The following is a 26517-nucleotide window of genomic DNA, read 5'->3' as shown; positions in this document are numbered from 1 at the left end:
AAGAAATTTCTGTATTTATTTAAAGCTACAGAAAGCTTTCGGCTAATAGATTTTTGCTTTTTAAATAGGCTAAAAGTGCCCACAAGTGGCTAAAGTATCTTGAGTGACAAATGCAGTTATGCCACCACAGTTCAATATGTCTAGTGCCCAGGCAGCACATCACTGTATATTCTTGCTTTACAGGCTGTATTTTGACTTGTCTCCAGATATACATTGTGAGGTCATGAGGCAAACTGTAATCTCCTAGGAATTCTTCTGACCTCGGTAGCAATTCAGCAGCAAGGATTGCTGGATGTGTCTTGTAAAAAACCAACCAACCAAACTGGTGTGAAATTCTAATCTTCTGTTGTTTGGTGAACTCCTCCTGTAGAAAGGCTGGCATCTGTCCAAGAAACTTAAAATCTAATTTAGATAAGGGAGATATTTTAATGGAATTATTTTTCTTCACAGGAGTCTGTAACAGACTACACTACACCTTCTTCTCATCCTAACACAGTGGCTACTAGCAGTACAAAAATGGAGGAGACTTTGGTGACGAACGTAAGTCTATTGCAGTGATAGTCTTGACTTTGAAGACAAGAAAATATTTTCACACTTCTTTAAAGCACAAAATCTTGCCTTCAGTAAACAAGTCACTAGAGTTTCTTTCATGTCAACTAGCAGTGCGTTGTCCAGTAATCTCACTCTGAAGGACAGTTGGTTTGATTAGTATCTGTTCTGGAATTCTTCAGGTATTTTCTTGTCATTTGAACAACCCTGATGAGCTAAAGATCACAAAGTGGAGAAGATATTTCTAGGGACAATTCTAAAAAAAGCAAGGATAGGTGTAAGGAGAGAGCATGCTCTCAAGCTGCGGCTGGGGCTTGAACCTGGTACCAGTGGCAAAGCTCTGTAGGTGAGCTTGAAGAAAGGCTTTTACAAACAAAGCAATTTTGCACTGTAGCCTGAAATCACACCAACTGCATGTAAAGGAAGCAGCTTAATGGTTTCTGAAAGCAGACAGCAGGCTTTCAGTTCTTCAGTTGCTACGGAGATGAGGTGTTTGCAGTCCTCAAAGCCAATGATCCTGACTGGGTGAGTGTGGTGTAATGATTGAGAGGACCAGCTGTGTTGTGACTTGTAGCAAAGTCAAGTTTGTCTTGAGTGTGCTGGGATGTCAGGTTGGGAACTTGGATCTTGTGATTTTTGTTGTTTGAATAGCAGAAATAGAATTAGCTCAGAGTTGAGTTACTTGTTGATTGCGGGAGGAAAATATCATACAGTAGGATCTCAGGTTTTTATGAAGCTGTCTTGTGAATTCCATCTAAGAAATGCTTTTCAGCTTACTGCAGCGTCCTTTAATGCAGTTTTGAAGCAATACTGGTTGAACTTACTCTTCAGAGGGATTTTTCTGGCGGTGTTGTGGTTTGTGTCTTTGGTTAGTGTGGAAGACTGAATTCTTTTGTGTTAATGATGTTACTGAATGCTCCCCATGTTGGAGTTGGAACAACACAGGAAATGACCACAAAGGATCTGTTCTACCACCTGCAAAGCTTCAGTATCTCTGTCTTTTGGATTAACCTTATCTCATCCAGTGGAAGTCCACTAGCTGTGCTCTGAATGGAGAAAGAAATGGTCAGAAGTAAGAGACTGGCCACTGCAGTATTTTTGGTACATTTCATTTAAAACTTCTAGGAAATCCATCAGTGTTTTCTTAGGCAAAGATAGCAATAGCATTAAGTCAAGTTTATTTCCTTAAGTTTCACATCTTCTGTCTTTTGGAAGAGAAGATAACTGAATTCAGTTATTGGATGGCAAATCTGTCCTGGTTTGTTACATGGTCCTGTGACTTTGGAGGTTTTTATAGCTTCCTCTTTTCAGAAACTGCATCTCAGACCTCAAGGTCACGGAGCCCCATGTACTGTTTTGGTACAAAAGGGGCCAAACTTGGCTTGGGAAGAACTTTTGCATATCAGTAACCTGAAATGTTACTTTAAATCCCAAAGCAGAAAATTGGTATTCGTTTATGCAGAAGACATGGACACTTTAGAACCTTAGTCTTCAACCTCTTAAAGAGAGATGAGAAGCATCTCAGCACCTGCTGAATGGCCTTTCCCTGCCTACCAAATTTTCACCTTATTTTGTCAAAATCTCCCTGCCAAATGCTCAAGCCTTGAAGAAATTGTAGCTCACTCAATAAAGCTTGAGCTTTGCTTTTCTGGGGCTTTTGTAGTAGACGTAGTTAGAATGTGATGTGTGTTGCCTGCCTTTCAGGTGCCCCTGCCCCACACCCTTCCCCTCCCTAGGAGGGAGACTCTACAACAGAGCTCCAGCCTAACTCCAGTTTCTCCCGCTACCGTCGACCTCACCCTCAAGGTATGTACCACATCCCTCTAAGGGTCGTTTTCTTGCATGCAGGGGAAAAAATAAATGGAGAACTTGCTGGTGAACCTTTTTTTTAGAGCCTTCCTTTTTGTTTCCTCTGCTGAACTGCTTTTGCATATAAACGGATGGCTGAAACACAGGACTCCTATCAAAGGATGCATTGAAATGCAGTCTCTAACCCCGTTTTGCATTAACACCTGGCATCTCAATCAATCTTGGCTCCCACTGCCCTGAAAAAAAAAAAAATCCTAGCATTTTAGCGTTGTACCATAGTGTTCATGACAAACCATCAGAATCTGGCTGAGGGTTTTTTAAAGTCTAACTTAAAGTAAGTTGCCTGGTTTGGTATTAAAGGCTGTAAGGAGTTGCTTGGTAAGCCGAGCTTGATTTCTTCTTAGCTGTAAGATTTTGGTGCAGTGATAATGTGGTTTTCAGTTGGATGGCTAAAGTTCTAAATAATGAAATATAGGTGGTGTGTTGGTGTCTATGAAGGGCAGTTTGATCAGCTAGTCGGAATGTATTTTGTTGTGTTATAAATATTCTGTTTTCTGCTCTCCGGTGTAGAGTAAGTGTGTAGAGTATTTTGAATGGTGTTTTCCCGTTTGGTTGGATTTTGGACTGTGTGCATTGTATAACTCACTAACATAGAGTTGGGCTCTAGGTTTGCTACTGTGTCTTTAGAAGTTTTGGGTCTTTTTCATTTTTGTGTTCTAGATTGGCTTTGTGATTGTGACTGCAGGTGACTGAACCAGTAGAAATATTGTTGCTACTTCTAATATTAAGGAGGAGTGATATTTGAACTTGGTTTCTCTAAATTTTTAAGAGGAGAAATGAAACTAGGGATTGGATGCAGAACTAACGCTTTGGAGAAACTTGCTTGTCAATCCCAGTGAGACTTGTGGCTCACTGGCATGGTTTGACAGCTGCTTGCTCGTGTTCTCTACAGATGATAGCTATTAATGATCTCTTGTTGAATCTTTGCTTCTCTTTTGTTAACACTTTATTTCCGGAAAAAAAATGTAACATCACGTTAAAACAATAGACCAGCAAAAATGGGGAGAGGGCTGGAGAGGGACAAGTAATTTAAAAAAATCTGTTTTGCTATTGCATTCTTGTGTAATAAGTTACCATAATCTGACTTTCTGGCGCCTGAAAGCATTTTTCTAGAATATCAGTCTCTAACTGTTTAGCAGCTGGATATTTGATTCACATGTAATACAGGTAGGAATGTTGCTATAGCATGATGCTGCAAAGAATGTGACACTGCTCAGTTACAGAGCAAACTGTGGTGCTTGTGTCATTCGTTCTGCAGTTTCTTTTTCTACTGTTCTGGTGTCGGTGATTTGATTGCTTTCTCAGTGGATGATAGATCTTGGGTGTGTGCTTCCAAAATATGTCAAAGATCTATATTTTGAGGCTGCCTTGAAGAAAACTGACCAAAATCTGAATGGAAAGGTGTTTGGAAGCAGCTTTGTCTCTAATTTCTCTATTCCAGCCACTGGAGCTCTACCTCCTCTTTGCAAATGCTGAAGGCAACAAGCTTGTTTTGAAGCATGCACTGAGACTGTCACTTTCACAACAGGCCTTCTGGTCCGGGCAGAGCAGAGCTGCTCTTTGTCATCCTTGCTTCTTTGAAAAGGTACTTTTGGAGCAGCAGAGAGGAAATAATTTGTTTCCTTCCCTTAAAAGAATAAAATCTCCAGGCTCTGCCTCCATAAAGGAATAACCCTTACATCTCCTCTTTCCTCCATCCCCTGTCACAGAAAGCTGTCTGTAAGGAAACTTGGCAGGGGAACTCAGCCACAATTGCTCCCACTACTTGGCATCATTCTGCCAGGGTGTAGGTATAAGGTGCTCATATGGGAAGGCTTGTTGAGATGTCTTGTTTCTTAGAGTAACTTTGCTAAAAACACCTTTACTAACGCAGACATCCTCTTAAGGACTTAGCTGATAGGGCTATTGGTAGGTAAGGAGCTGAGAAAAAGAAAATGCAAAGCAATCTTAAACTGAGCTGCCTGGCTCTCTTCCATGTTCTAAGGTTCCATCTAAAACTCCTGTGTAGGCATCTGGTCCAGAATCTGACACCTTTTGACTTTGTTTTTCTGATCACTTAAACTTTGGCATACTTAAGGGATATGCACATTGTTATTTGTCTCCAGTTAAGTTTTTGGGTGATACATACTGGACCTTTATTGCCGTGGGAAGGGCTGAGTGGGTCAACAGTGAAGAGAAGCCTCAAACAACCATGATCTCCAGCCTGTGCTCTCCTTTTCCCATAACTATGTGAGCAGTGAAATTACAGCACTTTCCCCAGCCTCACTTAATTTAGAGCCTCGTACTCCTTCATATCTGGTCTGTAGATGGTGCTGCATAGGCGTTCCTAGAATACCAATCTGTGTTGCATCTTTTTCTGGCTTAAGAAGTTAGAGGTTGTTAAGGAGCTCTCTAAAAGCAAAACTGTTAGCAAACTCAGTACTCTGTTATATGCCCTTTATTGCAAAGTGGTAGGGGTGTGTGATGATCTGGGATCTTGGTAATGGTTAGGTTTGGAAGACAAAACACAGTGTTGTAGACTCCAGCTTTTGCTATCGGTAGTTTCTCCAGGAACATCATGAAACTGACTGAACAAAGCTTCTACACCTTCTCTATTCAGACATTCAAAGGTACTTCTTTACTATTCAGACATTCAAAGGTACTTCTTTACTTTCTCTTAATACCAATGTAGTACAAGACCATTACTCTCGTCTTACCAGAGCCTGTGGTGTTCAGAAAGAAACCTCTAGTCATACCTGTACTCCACCTTAAGCAAAACCCTTTTCAGCAGATTAATAATAAATTTTGAAGTTTAAACTGTTTGCAAGAATCAGAACCAATTTGGAAAAGAATGTTGTGGAGGGGAAACTGAGAATGATTGCTGGGGAAGGTGGCCTCAAAAAGGAAAAAAGGTGACTTACCTCCAAAAGATTTAATGTGTAACAGAGTTTCCCTCTTCCCCTTCCGCTCTCTCGGGGAATACAGAACTTCGCTTTCCATGTGGGTGTTGATCACCTGTTACCCACTTCTTTGGATATTGCTTTGCTTTTTTATCACTTCTGAAGTGTCTAGACAAATGACCGAAGTCGCGTTTGATCTGTGCAGACTGTGCCTAACTCATGTGAAACAGGGTAGGTTGAAAGTATGGCTTTTGGAGACTGCAAGTCCCAGTTAGAGGGCTCTCTTGATCCAGGCAGTGAGGTCAGATTTGTTGGTGAATATGTATTTGCCTCTTTACAGCACCTGGCCTTGAAGCTTACAGTCTGCCAGATGAGCAATTTCAGCCTATGGCATCCAGCTCTGCTTAGCAAAATCTTTGTTTCAACTGAGGACAGCTGAAGGCTGTAAAGAAGTCCATGGACTATGTTTGAGCTTTTAAATTAGTGGGTGTAGACTGAGCATTAATATTTCCTTCCAGTAGTCCCTCAAAAGTGTCTCAGTTCAAAGATCTGGCATTGTGTGTCTAATGCAGCAATAATTAGATTGTTATTGAGGTCAGTAAAGCAATACTTTTTTCTGCTTTTGGTGGAAGAGAATTGTGTTTAAAATATTTAAATTAAAGTTTCATCTTCCTTGCTGTGCAAGACTTAATGTTATAGCAGTAGAGAAGCATGAAGCATTTTTAGCATTAATGTAAAGCAGCGTGCACAAGCTGTGTCAGCTCATGGTTGCTTCTTGAACACCACTTTCTTTGGAAATCTAAACTTGACTACTCATGTTTACTGAAGTGTGCATTAGGTATTTTTGATGATCACTCAGAGTGGATGATTTACCAAGAAAGCAAGGGGCTGTTTCATTTAAATGGCCCAAGTAACTTGTAAGCAAAGGAATTCATGGAAATATTTAGAGGGCTTTTTACCTTTCTTTTGCTCACTGTGTCTTTTGCTCTTCATGTCAAACAAAACCAAGCCAAATTAGTGTGAGTGAATTCTCTTTTGAGCATTGAATGTTGATGATGAACTGTGCACGTGTGCAGTTGGAACAGATAAGAAGCTCCAACTTAAGGCTGTATGCTTTTTGCATGAACAGAGTTGCACGATTATGGTGACTTTTAAAAAGAGGCTCGCATGAAGCCTGAACTGCCTTTTGAACTAAAAAGAAGTGTTAAAAGAGGAAGACTGACTAGTTGAAACTTCCTGATGAGGAAATTTTGTTTTCTTTTAAATAGATGGAGTCTGCACGCAAAGCATGGGAGAATTCCCCAAACATGGGGGAGAAGAGTTCACCAGTGACTTCAGCAGCATCTCCCATTGCTGGTGGCAGCGGCAGTAGCAGCAGCAGCAGCAACACTGGGCCAAGCAGTGGTACTTACAGCTCTTTCTCTAGTGCATCAATGCCTCCTATTCCTGTGGCCTCAGTTACACCGACAACTTCGCTGTCAGGTATCAGATGTCAAGATTGTAGTAGCCTGTTGTATTGTTCCTTTGTTATTTTTTTCAAGAGATTAGATTCCCTTTGGAATTATATTTAATGCAAAGTTAACAAAAGTTTTATGCTAGTATGAAATGTCAGGTCTGAACAGCAGCTTCCCAAATACCTTGTAATTAACAAGGAGACACTTCACCTCATCACTTCAGTCAGATGAAAACAGTATTAAGATGACATCTCTCTGCCTGTGCTACTCATATGGACTTGAAAGAGGAGTTAAAATTCTCCTGTTGGCTGCCTTATTGGTTTCCTTTTGTTCAGCTGAATGAAGGCAAGTGAGCAGGTGGTAGTTCTGATATCCAGCTAGTTGCAATCTTTCTTTCATTTGTGCTCTTTGGAGTCAAAGCTTTAACAGGTCATACGTAGTTCCCCTCACACTAGGCAGAGCAAATGTCCAGCTGCTCTTCAGAAACAGTGCTGGTTTCCACCTTGGTTCTTTGCAGCAAATAAAAGATGCTACATCTGATTAAATCTTCACACTTTGAAGTATTAGAATGTATGCCCGAATCTCAACTGAAGTGCTTGAAAAAGACCTTTCTTTGGAGTCTGGCTCTCAACCTTGAGAGGCACAACCACCATACATTGCGATATTTTGTTGCATAACTGACCAAGATGTCTACTTCAGTATTTTTATATGCTCTTGTACTTGAGAAGGGAGATGTATTATGGTTGCAGTGCTTTCTATAGCGAACTTAACAAAATTGTCCTCCCTTTCCATCTTATGTTGATGGAAACAGCTGCATTAGGTTTCAGTGTTCTTAACCAGTTGTGGCTGTGCTTGCATAGCTGTCCCAAAACTTAGACCACTGAAAGATGAAGCTTTGAAATACCTTTAGCTATTTTATGATGTATGACTTGCTTCTCTCCTTCTAGGAGCTGGAACCTACACAACCTCTTCACTGAGCACAAAGACTGCAAGCACCTCAGATCCTCCTAATATATGTAAAGTGAAACCACAGCAGTTGCAGACAAGCAGCCTAGCTTCTGCCAGTCACTTTTCCCAGCTGAGCTGCATGCCATCCCTCATTGCCCAGCAACAGCAAAGTCCCCAGGTCTATGTGTCTCAGTCTGCAGCAGGTAATAGTGTTTGTGACTGAGAAGCCGTATGTCTGCTTTTTTGGAGTTCTGAAGCTGGAGAGTTGAATTCAGTTCTGGTTTTATCTCTCGTAAAGACAGAATGATGGAGAGCATTCTGTAAGCAAATATTCACTAATTGTGTCTTACTCTAAATATGCAAGTTTCTATCAGTAAGTATAAAGATAATGCTGGGTTGTTAGGTTGAGGAAAGTAAGTTTGAATCTCTTGATGTACCATTTTTCGGTTGCAGAACTGTATATCACTCTTTTAAGACCAAAAATGACTTAGTCTTGACTTCTTAAAGGGCTACGATAGTTTAGAATCATGGCCTTTTTCTTTAAAGAAAACCCTACATATAGTTAACCTAAATTACATGACAGTATAGCATGTTCTTCCTCATCCTTCACCCAAACACCTGTTTGGCCAGTATCTGTTGCTCATCCCCCAAGAATGCATGGGACTGAAGATGCATATGCAAGACTGATAGATTCTGGGAGTGAATTGGAAAAGCTGGTTAGGCACCCAGCTCTTCAGTCCTGTTTCTTCTCCCAGTCTCTCTGGTAGCTCTCACACTGGGAAGTGCTGACAGTGGCTGCATCTCTAACTCTTGATAAAGACCTTTCTAGCAGGAGTATGTTTGAAATCAGGTGCTAATTGTATTGTTCTTCCTGAGGTACTGCAGCTCAAATCCCAGCATTTTATATGGATACAAGTCATCTATTCAATACCCAACATGCGCGTTTGGCACCACCTTCTCTGGCCCAACAGCAAGGCTTTCAACCAGGGCTTTCTCAGGTATTTGGAGATTTCTTTCTTCTTTTTTCCCTTCCCTGTCCATATTGCCTTTAAAGCTCTATTAACGAGCTAATGGGGTCAGGGGAGAGTGGGACTAAAGACTCTGCAAAAATGAGGTCATGCCCATCCTTGCTATTTCATTCTGGTACATGCAGGTGGTGTTTGATCTCCACTGTTCTGAAAATTAAAGCGTTTCTCATGAAAGTTGAGAGAATAAGTTTTCACTCACAAATATACTTTATGTAAAAGTACCTGTATTCATGAGAGGTATTTATGTGGCCTTGTTAGTGCAGGTTTATTCAACTTTGCCTACAATTGTGTACTACAAATCTTGTCCAGTTGTATGCAAATCTAAATGATTAATTCAGTTTCTGCTGGTTATTTGCAAGGAAAAGTGTAAAATGCAACTAGAAAGTAATTTTCTGAATGGGAGCAATACCAGCTCTGCATGCAGCCTTGGTATTTGACATTCTCTGTTTACTTTTTATAATGTTACACAAAGCCTGGCACACATTTAACTTTAGCTTTTCTATGTGACTTTTGTCCTTGGATATTTAATGGTTTCTTCTTTATGCAGCCTGCTTCAGTTCAGCAGATCCCCATCCCCATCTATGCACCTCTGCAAGGACAGCATCAAGCTCAGCTGAGTTTAGGAGCAGCACCAGCTGTTTCACAAGCCCAAGAGTTGTTCAACTCCTCCTTACAACCTTATAGGTAGGTAGCATATGCAAATTTCTTTGGGCTTTGAGTGGCATAATTTGTAGGACTTGCTTCCCTGCAGACTTGTGTTCTTTGCTCAATAGCTGCCCTCATCTTCCTTTCTTCCCCAAAATCTCTTCCATCTGTTTTTCTGGCCAAGAACATTGTATGCGGATTGCCTGGCTAATCTGCATGTGCAGATGTAGTTGTGAAATCGTGGGATCAAAAACTATGCATGATATTTGCATCTTTAGGAAACCAGACTAAAAAGCTGAAAACATCAGTCTTCGTACTAAGAGAACAGAAAAAGAGGAGTCTGTCTCTTCAGTAATTTGTTTGTTACTTTCTAATCAAACCAACATTGGAGTCTTGAAACACTTTTTAAATACTAGTTTGAACCTCATCGGTGGCAAAACTTAAATTTCAGATGCATAGAGTGTAGCAAGGTATGTTTTAGAATAACTGTTTTCCGTTTGATACAAAAGATAACACCACTAGTATCTCTCAAATGGCATTGATAGCCAGACAATGTAAGCCTTTCCAAAGCTTCCGTGCGGTTCCTATCAAAACTGATTCACAGTGCTAAAATGATGACAAATTTTGTTTCACTTTGGGAGTTTCTTTGGGAATTTAATTACAGGGTTTTGCATGTGCTGTAGAAAAACCTGCTTGTTGCAATGTAGAAGCCACAGAAGGTTTAATTGACTACATGTGTATCCTGATTTTGTGCTTGGCTGATTTTGTTGGACCAAATATTGCTTGTCCTGCCACAGCTGACAAAAGTTGTTGCATATGTCTGGCTAGTTGCAGAAACAGTCAGTCTGGCATGTGGTCCAGATTAAATAAATGCTTCTGGCTGATCTGGTCACACATGAACCCAGTATTAATGGAGTTTTGGGTTGTGCTATTTATAAGTGTATGAATACTTTTCCCACATCTTTAAAGGTGCAGAGGAGGATGAGCTTTGAGATGTATGGATTACTGGGGTGGGGGCAGGGGAGGAAGCTTGTGAAAAATGGCTTTGGCTACATTGAAGACAATCCTCTGCATACATTCTGGAAAAGTTTCTCCAGTGCTCAGAGTGCAACTGTAAGAATGTTTTGCAATTAAGGAGAGGTACAGAACAAAGCTAACTGGGGTGTTCTGTCAGGCAAGCACATGCCCCCTATGCTAACAGATTAACAGGACCAGTATATGTACTATTCTGGTACATATAGACCAAGTGATAAAGTGAAAAGTTTTTATATCAAAAAACACTCTCCTCTGAGCTGAAGGGCTTTGAGAGGGGCTTTTATTTAAAAACTCTGGTTCTGCAGTGTGAAGGTGGCTATTCAGCAAGCTCTTAATGGAAATGTTTGGATAAATACTTCTGATGGACTAAAACAACCTGTCTGTGGTTATTTGTACTGTTTTTTGTCATTTTTTAAACAAACTGCAACTTCCCCATGCTGGTGACAAGGGAAATGAATATCTAGTTAAAATTAAAGACTGTGGTGTCTGTCTGCGTTACTGTTTTGAAGCCAAAACATTAATTTGGAAGCTAGAGCTGTCAGCATCCAGTGATTGAACCTGTAAGTATTAGAAGTTGGACTATGGAGATCTGTGAAGTCAGGAGAACAAAGCAGTTTATGACTAAGTAGAGCTACTCACATGTGCTTCCCCAGTGTCCTATCTTATACTACAGGAGCTAAGAACTGGTAACTTCTGTAGGTTACAGTTAAGTTATGCAGAAACTATTTTAGTATGCACATCTAAATACCTAAGTGTACTCTAAGATTTAGAGAAAAAGCCTAGTCATTTTTTTCCTGTGGCCTTTAGTAGCATCTATTATTCTGTTGTGTGTAGAGTAAATTTAAAAAAATCTAACTTTCTTGGGTGAAAATCTGTTCTATACAGCTAAGTATTCTAATTCTTTTTAAAGAATTGTGTTCTTAATTTTTGGTGGCTCATTGTTGAGCTCTTTCTGCATTTTTATGTATAATGCTTCAATCTTTTGCAGATCCCAGCAAGCTTTCATGCAAAGTGGTTTGTCTCAGCCATCACCAGTAGTTCTGTCTGGTACAGCCTTACACAACTTTCCAGCAGTACAACACCAGGAGCTTGCTAAGGCCCAGTCAAGCCTGGCATTTCAACAGACTTCTAATACACAACCTATTCCTATCTTATATGAACATCAACTTAGTCAAGCTTCAGGACTGGGAGGCTCTCAGCTTATTGATACACACATTCTCCAGGTAGGAAATGCTCCAAAGTGCAAAACTTCTGTAACGGTTTGATACAGATAATGCAGTAATAAATCAAGTATTGCTCAGCTTGGGATAAGCCCACCTCTGTGATAAGTACATGGTAGTCAAGGTGGCAGGAAACTTAAGATGCTTGGAAGAGAATGTTCTTTAATTTCATAAAGGTACATCAGCATAACCTCTGAATTGAGGATTGTTCCCCAAACTACAGGACTCCTTGCGCTTCTATCACTAATTGGAGCTTCAAGTTTAATTTCTGTTCTGGTGTAGGTGATAAAGGGCTATTCTACCACTTGCAAATGAGAGCTTTATCAGAAGCTGAAACCTTCAGGTTGTCAGCTTCCTATGCTGTGATTTCTACTGTACTGGTTGAAGTACAGAATGATGTGCCATGCTGTCTCAGAACTGCTCTCCTAAGTATTCTTAATGTAATGGTGTCTCTCGCTCTTCCTAGGCCAGAGCTACGCTCACTCAGGCTTCAAATCTGTACTCTGGGCAGGTTCAACAGCCTGGCCAGAGCAATTTCTACAACACTGCACAGTCTCCCAGTGCTCTCCAGCAGGTAAACTATGGCATGGTAAATTTCCTAAATTGTATTCTTCTTAAAAGCATGTTATTGTTGATGTTTTTTTGTCAGGTGTGGGTGGAGGTGGGGGCTGAGGCAATCTTTTAATTCTTCCAAAATGCAAGAATTAAAAATTGATAGCGAAGGAGAGCTACTGCAGCAGCACTGAAAAACTGAATTGCTGAGAAGTTGAAGGGCCTAGAAGTTCATGTTGATCATTTGTCTCTGGCATCCTTCTCTTAAATAGTTCATTTTCCAGTGACAGGCAAAGATTTAGTCGGCCCAGTGATGTTGCTAATTGAGGCATATGCTGCCTTTATGGGGGCAGGGATCAGTTAGTGATGGTGGAGGGAGAGACAAACTCCAGGTGCTTAGGGCAGCCTAATTATTAACACCAAATCTTGCTGAGATGAAACCTCAGAGCTGCTACATATGTCAACAATATCAAATATGTAGAAAACAGATGAGAAGTCGGCAGATAAGTGATCATACAGGCAAACAGGACAGCCAAGTCAGTAACCTACATCAGGAGGTTTGTAAAATAAAAAATAAAAAAAATCCTGTGATTTTAAGCTTTTTGAATTCGTTTGTGAAAGAACCGTTAATTTGCTGTGTGCAAGCATTCTGTCACGTTTGCAGGATGCTGTCTAGTGCTTTCCATCTTCTGGTTCAGTTTCCTTATTTCAGTTCCTTTTAAAAAAACAAAAAAAAGCTTATGATGGACTGCTTTATATTAATAGCCTACTTCATACACATGAAAAGTTGCTGAGACAGAAATCTAGAAGAGTCTTAAAAAATTGGATCTTATCTGTTGGAAGTCTAGCATAAAGTTTTAAGGACCTTTTAGAAGTGTTAATGCTTTTAATGTGTTCAGACTTAGCTGTCTCTATGCTGTTAATCTGTTATCCTTCAGAGCAGAAACCTTGTAAGTCTTTCACATCTTATAGTCACACTCGAAATATAATTTTGCAGGTTGTGGATTGATGGTAGACTAGGAAATGCAGTAACTCCTGCCAGTCAGGTCACTGCTGTGGTATTTTCACCTTTATCACTACTATTCTGTGGTGTGTTCAGCCCACAGCACTCCCTGTTAATGCAAGCAAGGGATAGGCTGTGGTTTTGTTTGGTTGTGGGTTTTTTTGTTTGTTTTTGGTTTTGTTTGTTTTTGGGGCTTGCTTTTTTTTTTTTTTAAGCTCAGACTGCTGGGTGTTGAGACTCCTGGAAAGTAAAATCTAGTTTTCATCCCAGTGTCCTTATGATGGCTAAAATTATCTGAAGGAAATAACCCCATCCACCCCTGCCCCCAACTGGCTATTTCATTCTGCATTCATTTTGAGTTGAATTAAGTTTACTTCTTCGTACAGTGAAATCATGTTGAAAGGTGTTGGGAGCTAGCATGCAACTTTTGTTTCTGAAAAGCAAAGACCCAAATGCCATTAGAACTGATTATAAAGACAGGCTAAACAAGAAATTCACTTACTTGCTTGCAGCTCTCTGGGTAAACGCATGAACTCATTAAGCCATTTACCTTGTATATATCTGAAATCATAGAGCTAATAAAGTTAAATAATGGCCCTTGGGTATATGTTACTGGTGATTTTTTATTTTTTTTTTCCAGGTGACGGTACCTTTGCCAGGATCACAAATTTCTTTGCCCAACTTTGGATCCACAGCACAGCCACTTATTGCCCTACCCCAGTCTTTACAACCACCACTACAGCACACACCACCACAAGCGCAGGCTCAAAATCTAAGCAGACCTGCACAAGTAACCCAGCCTTTCAGAGGATTAATCCCAGCAGGAACTCAACACAGCATGATTGCTGCAGCTGGAAAGGTAACAATACTGGTAGATCTACAGTACAAAAATTAATACAAAGCACAGCTGTATGCTGTTTTATAGGACCAGCATGAAAACCCATGTTGACTCTTGCATCTAAAAATCTACCTTGACTTTAAAAGGTAGGGAGGGGAAGATAGAAAAGCCAGTCAAGGTTAGTTCCTTAGTGACCGGGTCTGTGCATTTCGTAAAGGTTTGGCTGAGTTTTTGTAGCTAACTTGATGCTAGTAGGAATACCTAGTTTGATGATGACTTTGTGGACTAGTAGGATATTTCATGCAGAAGCCATGTAGAAAATAGTACAGAGCCATTGTTAGAGCAGCATGCAGACATTACACTGTCAGGGCTGGTTTCCAACTCTGGTCATGCATGGGTTTGTTGCTTTTTTTTCTGGTCTTATACCAGAGCAGGTTGTATGGGATCAAGTCTTTCCAGTGCAACAAACTGGAGTTTTAGGGGCTTCAGTGGACTCTGTATCATCTGTGACCTTAAACCAGAATGAAACTCTACTAATGTTTCTGGGGGTCTGCTTTTCTGAATAGCACAGTAAGGTGTGTCTTGAGAACGTAGCATTGTATGCAAGGCCAGGGCCTTTGATGTGGGGGGAAGAAAAAAAAAAAAGCTGGTGCTGCAGATGAAGAAAACTCTCCTTGAAAGACAGCTACAGTAAGGAGATAACACTGAAATACTGCAAGAAACTTGAATACCTAGGAGGGAATTCTCTCCTTTATCTGGAGCTGCTGTGGTAATTGCTAATGAGGGGATGTATAGAGCTGGTTTCCAATCACAAGGTCTCTTGTCTTAGATGGAATCACAGATTTACAGGCACCTGGGATTTTCGGATAGTGTGCAGCACAACGCAGTTGCAGCATACTTTCAGGTGAGCAGTGGATGATAACACTGGACATGAACACAGCTAAGCTTTCTATCGGGTACAGCAAGGTCTTTCCCCAGTGCAAAGGAGTAATCTAGCTCTGGAGCTGCACTTGAAATCCTTACCCAAGATTTTAGGGTGCTTTTGAGTATAAAATGACCCTGCTGTACCAATGGTTTACAGCTGTGATAAGGAAAATCTCTCTCAGGTGTTAATTCCATGTCTTGGACAGTAATGGCAACCAGAATTTGTGAATCACCCTGATGAAGTCCTCATCCTGTCACCCACCAGAGTATATGGTGATTTTGCACCATACTGTTTTCTGGCTTCATAGGATCTGGCCAAACCTTTTCACCGTTATAATTTTGATGACCCTATCTTCCAAGCAGCAGCGTATTTCTTGCTACAGTTGTCATTGGAAAATGATCACTAATTTCAACAAGAAATGAGGAAGAACTGCAGAGGAATGGTGGCCTTAGGTGACTTTCCTGCCTTGTGTTAAGGGTTCCATCATGTTCATGCTAAAGAAAGTCAACTTAACACAGCCACTCGCTTTTAACTGATTTATTGTTGCCATTACGCTTCATGGCCATGTGTGGAAAGATGCAGTTCCAAAGACTAATTTTATTCTGTTGAGTGTGTCTGCAAAATAACATGCAAGATTCATTGCCTCTGTTAGAGTCTGGAGATTTTTTGCGTGAATGACAGCTCTGTTTTTGCTGTGCTTTTGTTTTGTGATTTTGTTTTTTTTTTTAAATAGAACTCGATTATTTTATGGCATTCTTCACTTCAGGATTTTCCAGGATTATATCTAAATATTTTCATGTGGTACCTGGGATGGGGAAGGAAATTTCAACCCTGAAACTTTTTTTTTAGGGCAAAATATGTGAAATTAGTCACAAATCCCCTTTCATTATGCAGGAAGATCAAGTTAGAAAGCCAGTACCATAGCTGGAAGTGCCAAATAGCACAGGAAAATTGTACACAGAGGTGCTTGTGGTGCTGGGGTTGGCCTAATTATAAGAAGACATTTTGCAATCTGGCTTTCATCTCCACTTAACTGACCTGTTTTCATTGAGAAAAATGTGAGGTAAGCTGACAGTAACTTAGTAAATGTAATTTTCTTTTTAATTAGAATTAATATGTCAATTCCTGTGTTTTTCAGATATCCGAAATGGACCTGAAGGCCTTTGGAGGTGGCATTGATGTTAAACCTGGAACACCACCAGTTACTGGTAGAAGTACTACTCCAACCTCCAGTCCCTTCCGGTAAATCACTCTTAAGCTCAAAATTCCTTGAAATCAGAACTAGAAAATGTACCTAGTCATGCATGAGCTGCCAATTCTGAAAGGTGTGAGGTGAAGTGCTACTAATATAAAATACAAGCTTAATCTCATCTTAAAAGCAGCATTCCAGTATGTCATCAGATCTGCTATAGCTCTGAACTAAAACGTTTAAAATTTTTTTTTTTTTATTAAATGAAACTAAACAAGTCATGTAAAATGACCTGGGATTGTACCAGCAAAACACAGAAGTGGCAGGGAAGGTGTACTTTGGGATAAAACTCTTAACACTTTAGCATAATTGTTGTGCTCAAAGTGAAAACACTTAAAGGCTTACACTGCAGTTCTGGCAACAATTCTGTTAGAGAACTAGTTCTAGTTCTGTTAGAGAACTAGAACTAGAGAACTCTAACAATTCTGTTAGAGAATTGTCACAGGATCTATAAGCTCCTCACAAGTGAAATTAGTAAGCTGTTTGCAAGTTTGCTTGGTTAATTGATAGAATCTTGCTCATATGCAGATGCACTTTGTGGTAAACCTATTGGGCTGCTTGTGGGTGAAGTTTTTAGTGGGCTGAAGGAACGTGAAAATGGAACTCTGGTACAAGGTAGATTTGTTCTTGAAAGCTGTGCTCCTATGCAGTAACTCTGTTTGGTGGCTTTCACTGTAGCAGACGGTGTGTTCAGGCTTTTCTAGTGAGGTAGAAATGAGAGCTTGAACTCAATGCTGAAGTTGGGCCTCCAGTACTTCACCTAAGAAAAAAGTGAAGGGATGAGGAAGAAGAAACTTGACTTTGCACCTTTTAGGACAATTGACTTGATGGTATATATCTTAGAGATTCTATCTGAGATTTCTCTTCTAGCAACCAAAGCAGAGCTTATCATAAGCTTTTGCTCTTAAGTAAAGGTACTGGGAACATGAATAAAAACGTAATATATCTCAAGAGTTCAAAGTGAAAACTGAACAGAGACTTCTTTAAGCTTACAAAATGTTGGTGTGTATTGAGTTTAGATGGCTTCCTTGCCACTGGTGCCCTGCTGCTCATTTTGCATTGTATATCACTAACTCTGCCTGAGAACTCTCTGCAAATCAAGCTCCATTTCCTAAAGAAAGCTGTTCACTCTTTTCTCTTTCTCTGAAGACTGTTTGGTGCCCTTCCCCCAGATAATCTTTCAGGCTTCACTTAATTCATGGTGATTCAACACCTCTTAAAAGTTTTAATGGAGTCTCATGTTCTTAGCCAAATAAAACAGGGTGAGAGCGTTTTCTGTGAATTCTTGAAATCTGTTCAAGTGCATTTTGAAACATTTGACAACAGGTCAGAGTGGAAGCAGCTGCACATGGCAGCTTCTGCGGCACATGCTTAATGCCTGTTGTGACAAGCTCTGAACTTGACACGATGGAGCAAACAGTGTAAAGGGGTGGGACCGAACGTAACACAGCAGGCATGGGAAGCGGAACACACTTAACACCAGTATTTGTGTTACAAATACTTTTGGGAAAGGTGTCTTTCATACGTACTTTACCCTAGAATCTTTCCATATGCTAAATATTTCTGATTATGGTTTCTCTTTGTATTCTTAGTTATGAGTTTGTTTGCATTTGAAACTAATGGTAGATACAGAAGAATATCTGATACCAGCTTCCCCAAGAGGTTTCATTTTTTTGCCCCCTCCAATGCTGAATTTGTAGTTAAGCTGTAGCTAAAGGCAGAAACATCCTCTGAATAAGAGTGGTGTGATTCTAACTGGCGTTCTTTTCTTTAGGGCCAGTTCTACAAGTCCTAACAATCAGTCCAATAAAATGAACAGCATTGTCTACCAGAAGCAGTTTCAGTCAGCAGCTGCCGCTGTGAGAATGACGCAGCCATTTCCTGCACAGTTTGCACCACAGGTAGGTGACTGGTGGCTTCCTACAAACAAATCTGTTTCTCTCTATGACCTGGTGGCTCTATAACTCGGCTGTGTTTCCTCAGGCTTTATCATGGGGAAATACAAACTGGAATCCTTAAAATGAAATGGTGTGAGAAAACTCATTTCAAGATCAAAGGCAAAAAAACCCCTTTCTGATCTTGCTAACTAGTAGTGGAGATTTTGTGGTATATTTAATTTTGAGACTTCTGTGCACACTGAGGAATTTTAATACAAGTTGTGAATGATGTAGAAAAGATGGTTGTTCTCCTGGCTTCTCTATGCAGCTGTAATGCATCTCATCCTGCAAAAACAAATCATTTGATTGGGGAAGGGGAGAAGCTTCGTGTCTCAGAAGGGTCCCGGTGCATATTTTAAATGTTTAAAGACAAAGCAGATTTGCAGTCGTTTGAAATGCAGCTCTGAAGTATTGAAGGAGCAGATCAGGTTGGAAAGGATCACTGGAGGTCATGTAGTCCTTACAAAGCAGAGCTGATGGCAAAGGGTTTGATTTGCTTCTGGTGTTCCAGGGAGCGCAGCTTACAAGAGTGGTGCATCGCTGTTACAGGTGACTCTAGCCAGGCTGCTAGAGAAATGCAGCCTCTGTAAAAAATGTAAGATATTTGTCTGTCTCTTAGTATTTGGAGTGTTTGACTCTAGGACTTGAGATTTGATTTTTGGATTGCCACTAGGAGAAACTACCTTGCCTTTCCAGGGCTACCTTTCACTAGTGGTGACTCCACTGCCCTGCATGGGTGGATTTTCTCCCTTATTACGTGCTAGTTTTAAGCTGTTGGTGCTACTTTCAGGCACAGCAGCAGTGCAAGACTTTTTTTTCCTGGAGTTCAAGCCTGGCCTCTCTTAACATAAAAGCCTATTTTCTTGACATCAGTTTGACGGCAGAGCAGCAACTTTTTCCCCTTTTATAAGATAATGCCAATGTGCGATCTAGTTGGCAATTTTCTAATTGCAAAATGTTTCTTTGTTGTTTTTCCCCCACTTAGATCCTCTCTCAGCCTAACCTGCTCCCTCCATTGGTAAGAGCCCCATATACTAACACCTTCCCAGCACCTGTTCAGAGGCTGCCAATAGTACTGCATAGTCAGATGCCGTCTCAGAGGACCACAGGCCTTATGAGCCACCCTCATTTACTGCCTGTGGCCAGAGGTCTTTGTGGATCAGTAAATGGAGCCAGAGGCAATCAGGCCCAGGCTGTGATGAAGGCTGAACGAGACATGAAGGTTAGTATTTGAGCAGTAGTGCTGTTAGCACCAGTTCAGTCTTGACAGCTTGTAGGGCAGGAATGTGTCTGCAAATCATGTCTTAATTAAAATGCCTCTGGACCCAAAGCCAGTATTCAGGCCTTTAACAGCTGAACACAAACCTTCTCTAAGGCTTTTTTTAATAAGAGCTTTAGACTGAAAAATTTGTAGAGAGCTTCCTTTCTCAAGTGATCTTGTGGTCAGCAGTTGTGAAGCTGCCACTGCTGTCAAAAGCAATCTGACAACTAGGTTTCAAGAGCCTGGATTTTTTGAATGGGTGATGAATCCTACAAACCTGGCTGTTAGCTATCATTTCACATCTGCCTCCCCAGCTCTGAGCTGCAGTATGAACCCTCCTGTTCCAGCCAGCCTTGTTTCTTGGTTAATGAGACTGAGGATTTATTAACCAGTGGTTTGAAATGCCTGTGATTAATTCTCTGTGGTAGAATGCACTAACATGGTATGCTGTGCTGCAAAGAGGTGGCTGCATTTCTGTAGTAGGTGATGAGAGTAATCCAATTTGTTAAAGCACTTTGGGACCCTTCAGGTTGAGGCAAACTCTTCTTACCAAGGGGGGACTGTGATGTGGGGTGTCTGTGTAGAGACACCATTGTACCCTTAGCCTGTTTTCTGCAGAGTAAGTTGCTTGTATGAATAGATGGTACCAAGGAGCTCTTTCATCTACTGTCATTTGCCGTAACCTATGCATTGAGGTATAAAAGCAAAAGAGTGTGTTTTTCCTGGTTATGTCTGGTTGTAGGAGAATTGATTGCCTCTAAAATTCTAGGTATTTGGTCCATTTAGTTTTCTACCACCAGTTTATGCTAGCTGTAGGCTTACCAGGTGATGTGTAGTGTATTGTCTTGAGTCTGTATTATGAATTGAATCTAGCCAGTCATAGCAAGTACTAATATGCAGTCCTGGTTTTCTGAATCTCCCTGCAAACTCTGTTCAAAAGAATGTGAGTTATTCTGTCACGTTTGGTTACTTGTGATCAAGTCATCCAACCTTCCAGCCTTTACCTCAGGGGACAGCTGAAATCTATGCAGAAGATTTCAGGTGTCCGTCTGACTCCAGTAAAATCAGACTGTTGCTGCAGTCCTGCACACCAGAGTTCACAGGTTTGTTTTCTGTTCTGTTGCTGGTTGAGTTACTTGGAGCAACCACACAGTATTAAAGCCAAGACCTCTTGTTGCAGGTTTTTGCTGGTTTGTTGCCCTGTTTCCTGTAAAAAAGTATAAAATACTTAGAGGGGTACATGGAGGCTTAGTGTCTGTAATTGTAATTGGGGTTCCTTTTATTAAGATACACTTTTTTAATGTAAAAAAAAAAAGCGTTTGCATTGGGCTTAATCGTGCAGGTTCCAAAAGCTTGAACTCTTCATGCAGCTCCTGCTTTGCCTGAGTCTGGGCAGGAGAGACAGATGCTTGGCCTGAATCATCTGGCCTGCAGAGTGCTTCACTGACAAGTGAAAGGTCCAGTGTAAAACTGTAACTGAAACTTGTAGATGCAAAGGCTGAATTTCATAGGTGCAAGTCAAGGTTACAGGTAGGATTCAGAGGAGGGATTTGAAGGAAGCCAGGCAGTAGTTTGTGCTTCCAGGAGTGAGTGCCCACTTCGAGTGGGAAGCACGCACAGCTTCAGCTTACGTATAACACGACCCTGAACCCGGTTCACTTGCATCCCCATTGGAGACTCCGAAGTCTATGTCCAGAACAGGGGGAAAAAATGTATGTGCTCAGACTAGATTCTGCTGCTGTGATACTGCCCCTGTGCTCAGGAAGTCCGGACCACGCGGCAGGAGAAATGACAGCTGCCGTGGCCCTCGGTGCCGACAGTAGTGTTGGGGCACGGGCAGTGCGCAGGCACACGTGCCTTCTGGTCTTGTCTGACTTTTACTGAGTGAAGCTTCAGTCTGAGCCTACTGCAGGCTGCATTTATGCTTTTTAAACTCTGCAATAATAGTGGCATAAAAAGATGTTAGATAAAGCTTCAAACTCTTGTTCTTGATCCTCTTTTCTGGGGTGAGGATTAGGAGGAACAAGGAAAGCCTAGGCATGATGTTGAGCTGCTACTGAGGAGCCAAGCGCCCAGATGTGGTGACATCTGGGAAGGAACCAGACGGACACTGCCTCTAGGAAAGTCTGGCCACTGCGGTCAGTCCTTCCTGTTTCATTTAGGAAATACTTTTTGTGAAGTCACTCTTATTCCAATGCCCTCTCTTCAGTAAACATGTTTTCTCCCTTTCTTAAGGCAAAGCAGAGAGCAGAGGTACTTCAGTCAACCCAGAGATTCTTTTCTGAGCAGCAGCAGCAGCAGAGCAAACCCATAGGAGGCAAAGCGCAGAAAGTGGACGAGAACGGGAGCAAACCCACCGAGGCAATTGCTGACTCTTCAGGAGTCTGCCAGGACAAAGCCGAGGAAAAGCCAACCCCTGCTCCTGCTGCGGCAACAAAACCTGTTAGAACTGGACCAATCAAACCTCAGGCAATCAAAACTGAAGAAACAAAATCTTAGGAGGCTGTGTTTCCAGGGAGGTGGGGGAAGAGGGGAGGGTGAGTGAGATGACAGCAGCATGAATTTGTAGCCCAAAGGATGAGATAGCAGTCTTCTCTCCCTGCAGGGCTCTGAACAGCATAAAGGGACATAGAAGCTATCGGCCGTTACGGATGCAAACTGCTGTGTATCCAGCTGAGCTTCTAGGCTCTTTGGGCTTGTATCTTCTCTAACAGCATGAAGGCTGCTTTTGGTGTGTGCACGTTCTACACGTGTGCGCATGTTTTGGCTTGCACGCCTGTATGCTTCCCAAAGTGGAAAAAAAATTGAGAAATGGCACTGCCGGGGAAGAAGGTGGTCAGGGAGGCATGTTTCTAGCTGACAAGATGAATAATCTTATTTTCTTCAGGCACTGATCTTCAGCTGCTATTTATCTTTTTGTAAACCTGTGAGTATGAGAACATGCAGCTCTGAAGATGGTGCTGGGCCAAGTAATGTGTGTTAAGCTTCTATCTTGTAATAAACAGAGGGATTCATACAGCTGGCAAAATTGCCTTTGCCATCTGACATCTAACCTAATGTAACACAAAGAGTAATGCTGATGATGAATTTCCCTCTGAAGGCAGTGCTTTGCTGGCTGCTGCTTCTTGGGTGACAATATACTGTATTTAGATCACCATATGAAAATGCTACTTGGCCACCTGTGTTCTCTACAACCGCTCCCCCTTCAGTTGTTCACCTTTGGAGTTGAAAGGTTCATTGCATCAATAGTCAAATTTGTTCTGTTCACCTTTGTCCAGCTATCTTTCTATGATGCGAGTGATCTTTAAACGGTTTCCAGCTTATGTCTGTATACAGCAACGAGCACTTAGAACTGTGCCACGAGAATAAAAGAAACCTTACCGGATTAAAGAGTTTTCTCTAAAAGGTGCATTCTTTATATCAGAGCTGCGTCGCACCACCTCCTTGCCCACAGTGTGCTGGAAAGTAGAATCAAGTCAAATAAATGCCTTTTTAATTGTATCCTCTAGTATTATAGCTGTAGGACAGTACTGTATGATACTTCTGTGAATGTAAGATATCCTGTACCTGCTTATGATATGTAGTAGTGACTGTGCTATACTGGAGCTGTTTTTAATAATGTTATTCTAGAGGTTTTTTTCCAGACAATGATTGAAAAAGCTAATAAAAAGCACCAGGTACCACATCAGTAGCAGAATTTGCTGGTTTTTTTCTGGGATTTTTTTTTTTTTTACATTTTTTGGAAGGAAGAGTGAGTTGAAAGTCTAATGTGTATAATTTTGTTCAAATGACTGCAGAAGCTGGAAAGGCTGTTGCTGCTATTGATGCCTAGTGAATTGCTATTCGTTATCTTTTTATATAAATATATATATAATTTGAATTTTTGGAAACTTTAGCTGTGATGTCAACTTTGGAAAAAAGTATCCCACTTGTAGTGTGAGTTGGCATTGTACAGAAATTAACAGCCATATTGGTCTAGAAATGTTAAACTTAATTTTTTTTTCCCATTTGTACAGGGGTAACGCACTGTATTAAATATGTACGGTCTTATTTACATGGGTTTGATTACAGAAACTAATAAAGTATTCTCTAAATAAAGTATCCGGGTAATCTCATGATTAGTGCAGTGCTGCAGGATGCAAGGAGAGCACCTGAACATCATGTGCCACGTGAATGACAGCTTGGGAAAACAGACTTCTAAAGAAAAACGCTTTGAAGCAGCTTGTTTTTGTTTCCCCCGGCACTTTTGATCTCATTCTCCAGCGGAGGTCTCACAGGACATGGCTTCCATCCAGCTCTGCAAGGAACCTGCCGGTTGCATTTGCCAGATGTTACATCTCCGGCGTGTTGGTGAGCTGTCTGGTGCTGGAGACTTGCGTTCTCGTTCTGAGAGAAGAGCTGCTCGTCGGAGGAGACCAGGATGAACCCAGCTGGTTACTCATTTTAGCTGGTGGGTGACTACTTCCTTGACAGGAGCCTTCCCAAGGATGCGGGAGGATTCCTTCTTGTGCTGCTCCTGAACTGCTCCCTTCCCAACTTGCTACCAAGCAACGCACGCTTGCCACCACACATTCAAATCACACAATTACTGGTTCATGCCCTTAAGCGTGGGGTGGAATGACGGGTTAAGTGTCCTTTGGTTGCAGAGGTGAAGGCATCCCTGCCTCCCTGGGCTCCCTGCCCTGGGCCTGCAGGGTTATGAAGAGGCAGGATGCTCTCAGCTGGCCACCGAGGGAACTTGGTTCATAAGGAACGCCAAAACCTTCTTGTGTTTGGTCTCCGAGAGGTAATTCCTGCCTGGAGAGAAGGTGCTGGCTAGCATGGCACCTCCAACGAGTGCGGAGGAAGGAAAGGCAGCTGCAGGTGTCGGGGTTGTTCTGCTGGCATCGCAGGGAGTCCTGGTTCACCTTTGGTCAGGGGGTTGCCGCTGGCCTGGTGACAGGTCAGAGCGGGCAGCCCTGCCTGTGCTTGGCTGAGTGGGAATTGGAGGTCTGGAGCCCTCTCCTACCCCTGCTAAAAGAACAGACCTGGGCAGAACTGCAGCAGTGTGGAGTAAATGAAGGTGCTGTTATCCACAAAGGGAGTGAGGGGCAGAAGTCACCTCCGAGCAGGTACCACCACAGGTAAAACGCCTGTTTTGCAGGAAGGGTACAAGCGCAGCTACAGGAAGCACTCAGGGACGGGAGGACGAAGGCAGGGAAGTGAGTGAATGTAGTCATTGGTTTGGAGTATGAGTTATAAAAGAGTAACTGGGTTATGGTGACACTTGCCTGTTTTGAGGTTATCTTCTGCCTGGTTCGTATTGGAAAGACCCCCTAAAAATGGGAAATCGTTCACTGGACTGTTCTATTTTTAAGGAAATGCTGATGAAAGGATTAGTCTTAAATGCTCCAGTAAAGCCATTAGAAAAGCCAGATGAATTTCCCACAGTCGGCTGTGGGAACGTACCAAGCTAGTGGCCGTTTCTTGCGCTGAGCAGAACCAGAATACTTCTGCAGAAACCTAACTAAAAGCAAATGCTTGGGCATTTTGTGCATCCGAACAACCCTATTTTGGATGTGTGCCTCTGCAAAACAGCCCCAAACCACCCCGGCTGCCTTTGAGGCCAGGTTGAGCTTTCAGTCACTGACCCAGGTTCACTGAATATTTTTATGACACTTAACCAGATAACTTGCTCCTGGCCATTTACGCTGGAATAGATCTTGCTTTTTTAATTTGAGTGGGATTTGGCATGTAATCTCTTTTCTAAGACTCCGGTCATGAGAAATAATTGTGCTGAACCTCACATAAATTAGGGAACTATTTTCTTTGGGGAACTCACTTTTTTTTTTTTCCCCTTAACATTTGGTCTGTGTAAAGACTGTAACTTCTCTCAAGGGGTTACAGAAGGGGGTTAATGTGATTGGGGACAGATCCAGCAACCCCCCCTTCGGCTCAGGCCCGGCTTCTTGCTGGGATGCGGGAGGGGAGGGACGCTTGGGGCTTGTTTTTGCAAAGCTTGTTAAGTAAAGCTGTGTATTCAGTGCTGTTCAGCTCCAGCCTCGCTTTCTGGAAATCCTGTGTACATTGGCTTGTCTTCGGTTATTTTCTTAGTCAATTAAGTGATGGACCCCAGCGCGGGCAGTGAGCACGGAGGCGGGAAGGGCTGGGGCTGTTTGCCCTTGGCGTCTCCGCTCACTGAGGGGCCTTTGGTGCTGCTGCTCCCCGGGGAGCCCTGAACAAGCCCTCCCTTTCATGCTGGGGCTCGACCCACGCCTCTGGGGAGCTGCGGGGTGAAGGAGGGCTCCAGCCTCGCTTCCCATCCTGTTTTGGGACAGAAATGCTGTTCTCCGATCCTCGGCGGCAGGTTTTGCTGTGCGTTGGGCAGGCAGCCCCCGGCTGGGTCGGGTCAGGGCTGCGCAGGCAGGGGCTGCCTGCTGCCTGCCTCCCTCTGCCTGGCCCCGGTGGGTACACGACAGCCCCTGCCTGCTCCTGGGTGACCCCCATTCCTGCCCCTTCACCCCCAGCTTTACCACCCTGCCTCTCGCCTGGGCCTTGCCTGTGTTTCTCTGCACCGGGGCCCAGACAACCGCCCATCCTGGGTGGGTTTTTGCAGCAGGACAGACGGACGCTGTGGGGTAGAGACTGCTCCCCAGGGCAGGGCTATGCACCCCTCGTTTCCGAGGCCAGAGGAGCCCGTAACGCACCGCTAGTTTATTGCAGCAGCTGGGGTCTGTCGCGGTGGGTGCCCTCTCCCCCATCCCTCCTGCCCCACGCTGCCCCTGGCGTGGACCAGCCACCTGGAGCTCATTAATCTTTCCCATTTGGTAAATCTCCGGAGTTCAATGCTAAAGCTTTGCCTTTTATTCTGATTTAACGGCGCAGCCCCTCTTCATGCTAAATAAAGGTGCTCCTGGGGTTGGCCTCACCAGCAGCCGCCTCCCAAATGTGATATTTTCCCGGCCAAAGCTTTACAGCTCCCCCCCAGCACCTTCAGCCTGTCAGTACAGCGAGGGTGGCACCAGCGCTGCACCCCCCCTCCGGACTCCAGCCCACCAAACCCCCAGGAAAACCCAGGCTCGGAAAGATGAGGGAGCAAGGCAGCAATGGCGGGGGGGGATGTTTATTTGGCCAGGGCCCTGCGCA

At 42.6% G+C, this 26517-nt stretch overlaps 1 protein-coding gene and 1 long non-coding RNA gene across 2 annotated transcripts; both read left to right on the top strand.

Annotated features, from left to right (window-relative positions):
• The first annotated feature begins 450 nt into the window (after positions 1 to 450).
• On the top strand, positions 451 to 6581 carry LOC104619300. Its single transcript, XR_738018.1, has 3 exons — positions 451 to 540; positions 2254 to 2355; positions 6566 to 6581. It is a non-coding gene; the product is annotated as an uncharacterized LOC104619300 (long non-coding RNA).
• A 2054-nt stretch (positions 6582 to 8635) lies between these two features.
• On the top strand, positions 8636 to 21961 carry PRRC2C (proline-rich coiled-coil 2C). Its single transcript, XM_010285128.1, has 7 exons — positions 8636 to 8697; positions 11396 to 11630; positions 12094 to 12201; positions 13823 to 14041; positions 16084 to 16187; positions 17969 to 18095; positions 21628 to 21961. Exons 1-7 carry the CDS (start codon positions 8636 to 8638, stop codon positions 21889 to 21891), a joined length of 1119 nt encoding a protein of 372 aa, XP_010283430.1. The 3' UTR covers positions 21892 to 21961.
• The last annotated feature ends 4556 nt before the right edge of the window (positions 21962 to 26517 follow it).

Source organism: Phaethon lepturus, unplaced genomic scaffold (genome assembly GCF_000687285.1).
Source record: "Phaethon lepturus isolate BGI_N335 unplaced genomic scaffold, ASM68728v1 scaffold41384, whole genome shotgun sequence".
Taxonomy (NCBI): domain Eukaryota; kingdom Metazoa; phylum Chordata; class Aves; order Phaethontiformes; family Phaethontidae; genus Phaethon; species Phaethon lepturus.
This window is presented reverse-complemented; position numbering and strand designations above follow the sequence as displayed.

What these genes read in the sequence shown, in the direction of transcription:
- PRRC2C (XM_010285128.1), top strand. Translation starts at nt 8,636, where the DNA reads ATGCGCGTTTGGCACCACCTTCTCTGGCCCAACAGCAAGGCTTTCAAC. An exon ending in TGATTGCTGCAGCTGGAAAG is followed by an intron (nt 14,042 to 16,083) that starts GTAACAATACTG and finishes TGTGTTTTTCAG; the next exon opens with ATATCCGAAATGGACCTGAA. An exon ending in CCAACCTCCAGTCCCTTCCG is followed by an intron (nt 16,188 to 17,968) that starts GTAAATCACTCT and finishes TCTTTTCTTTAG; the next exon opens with GGCCAGTTCTACAAGTCCTA.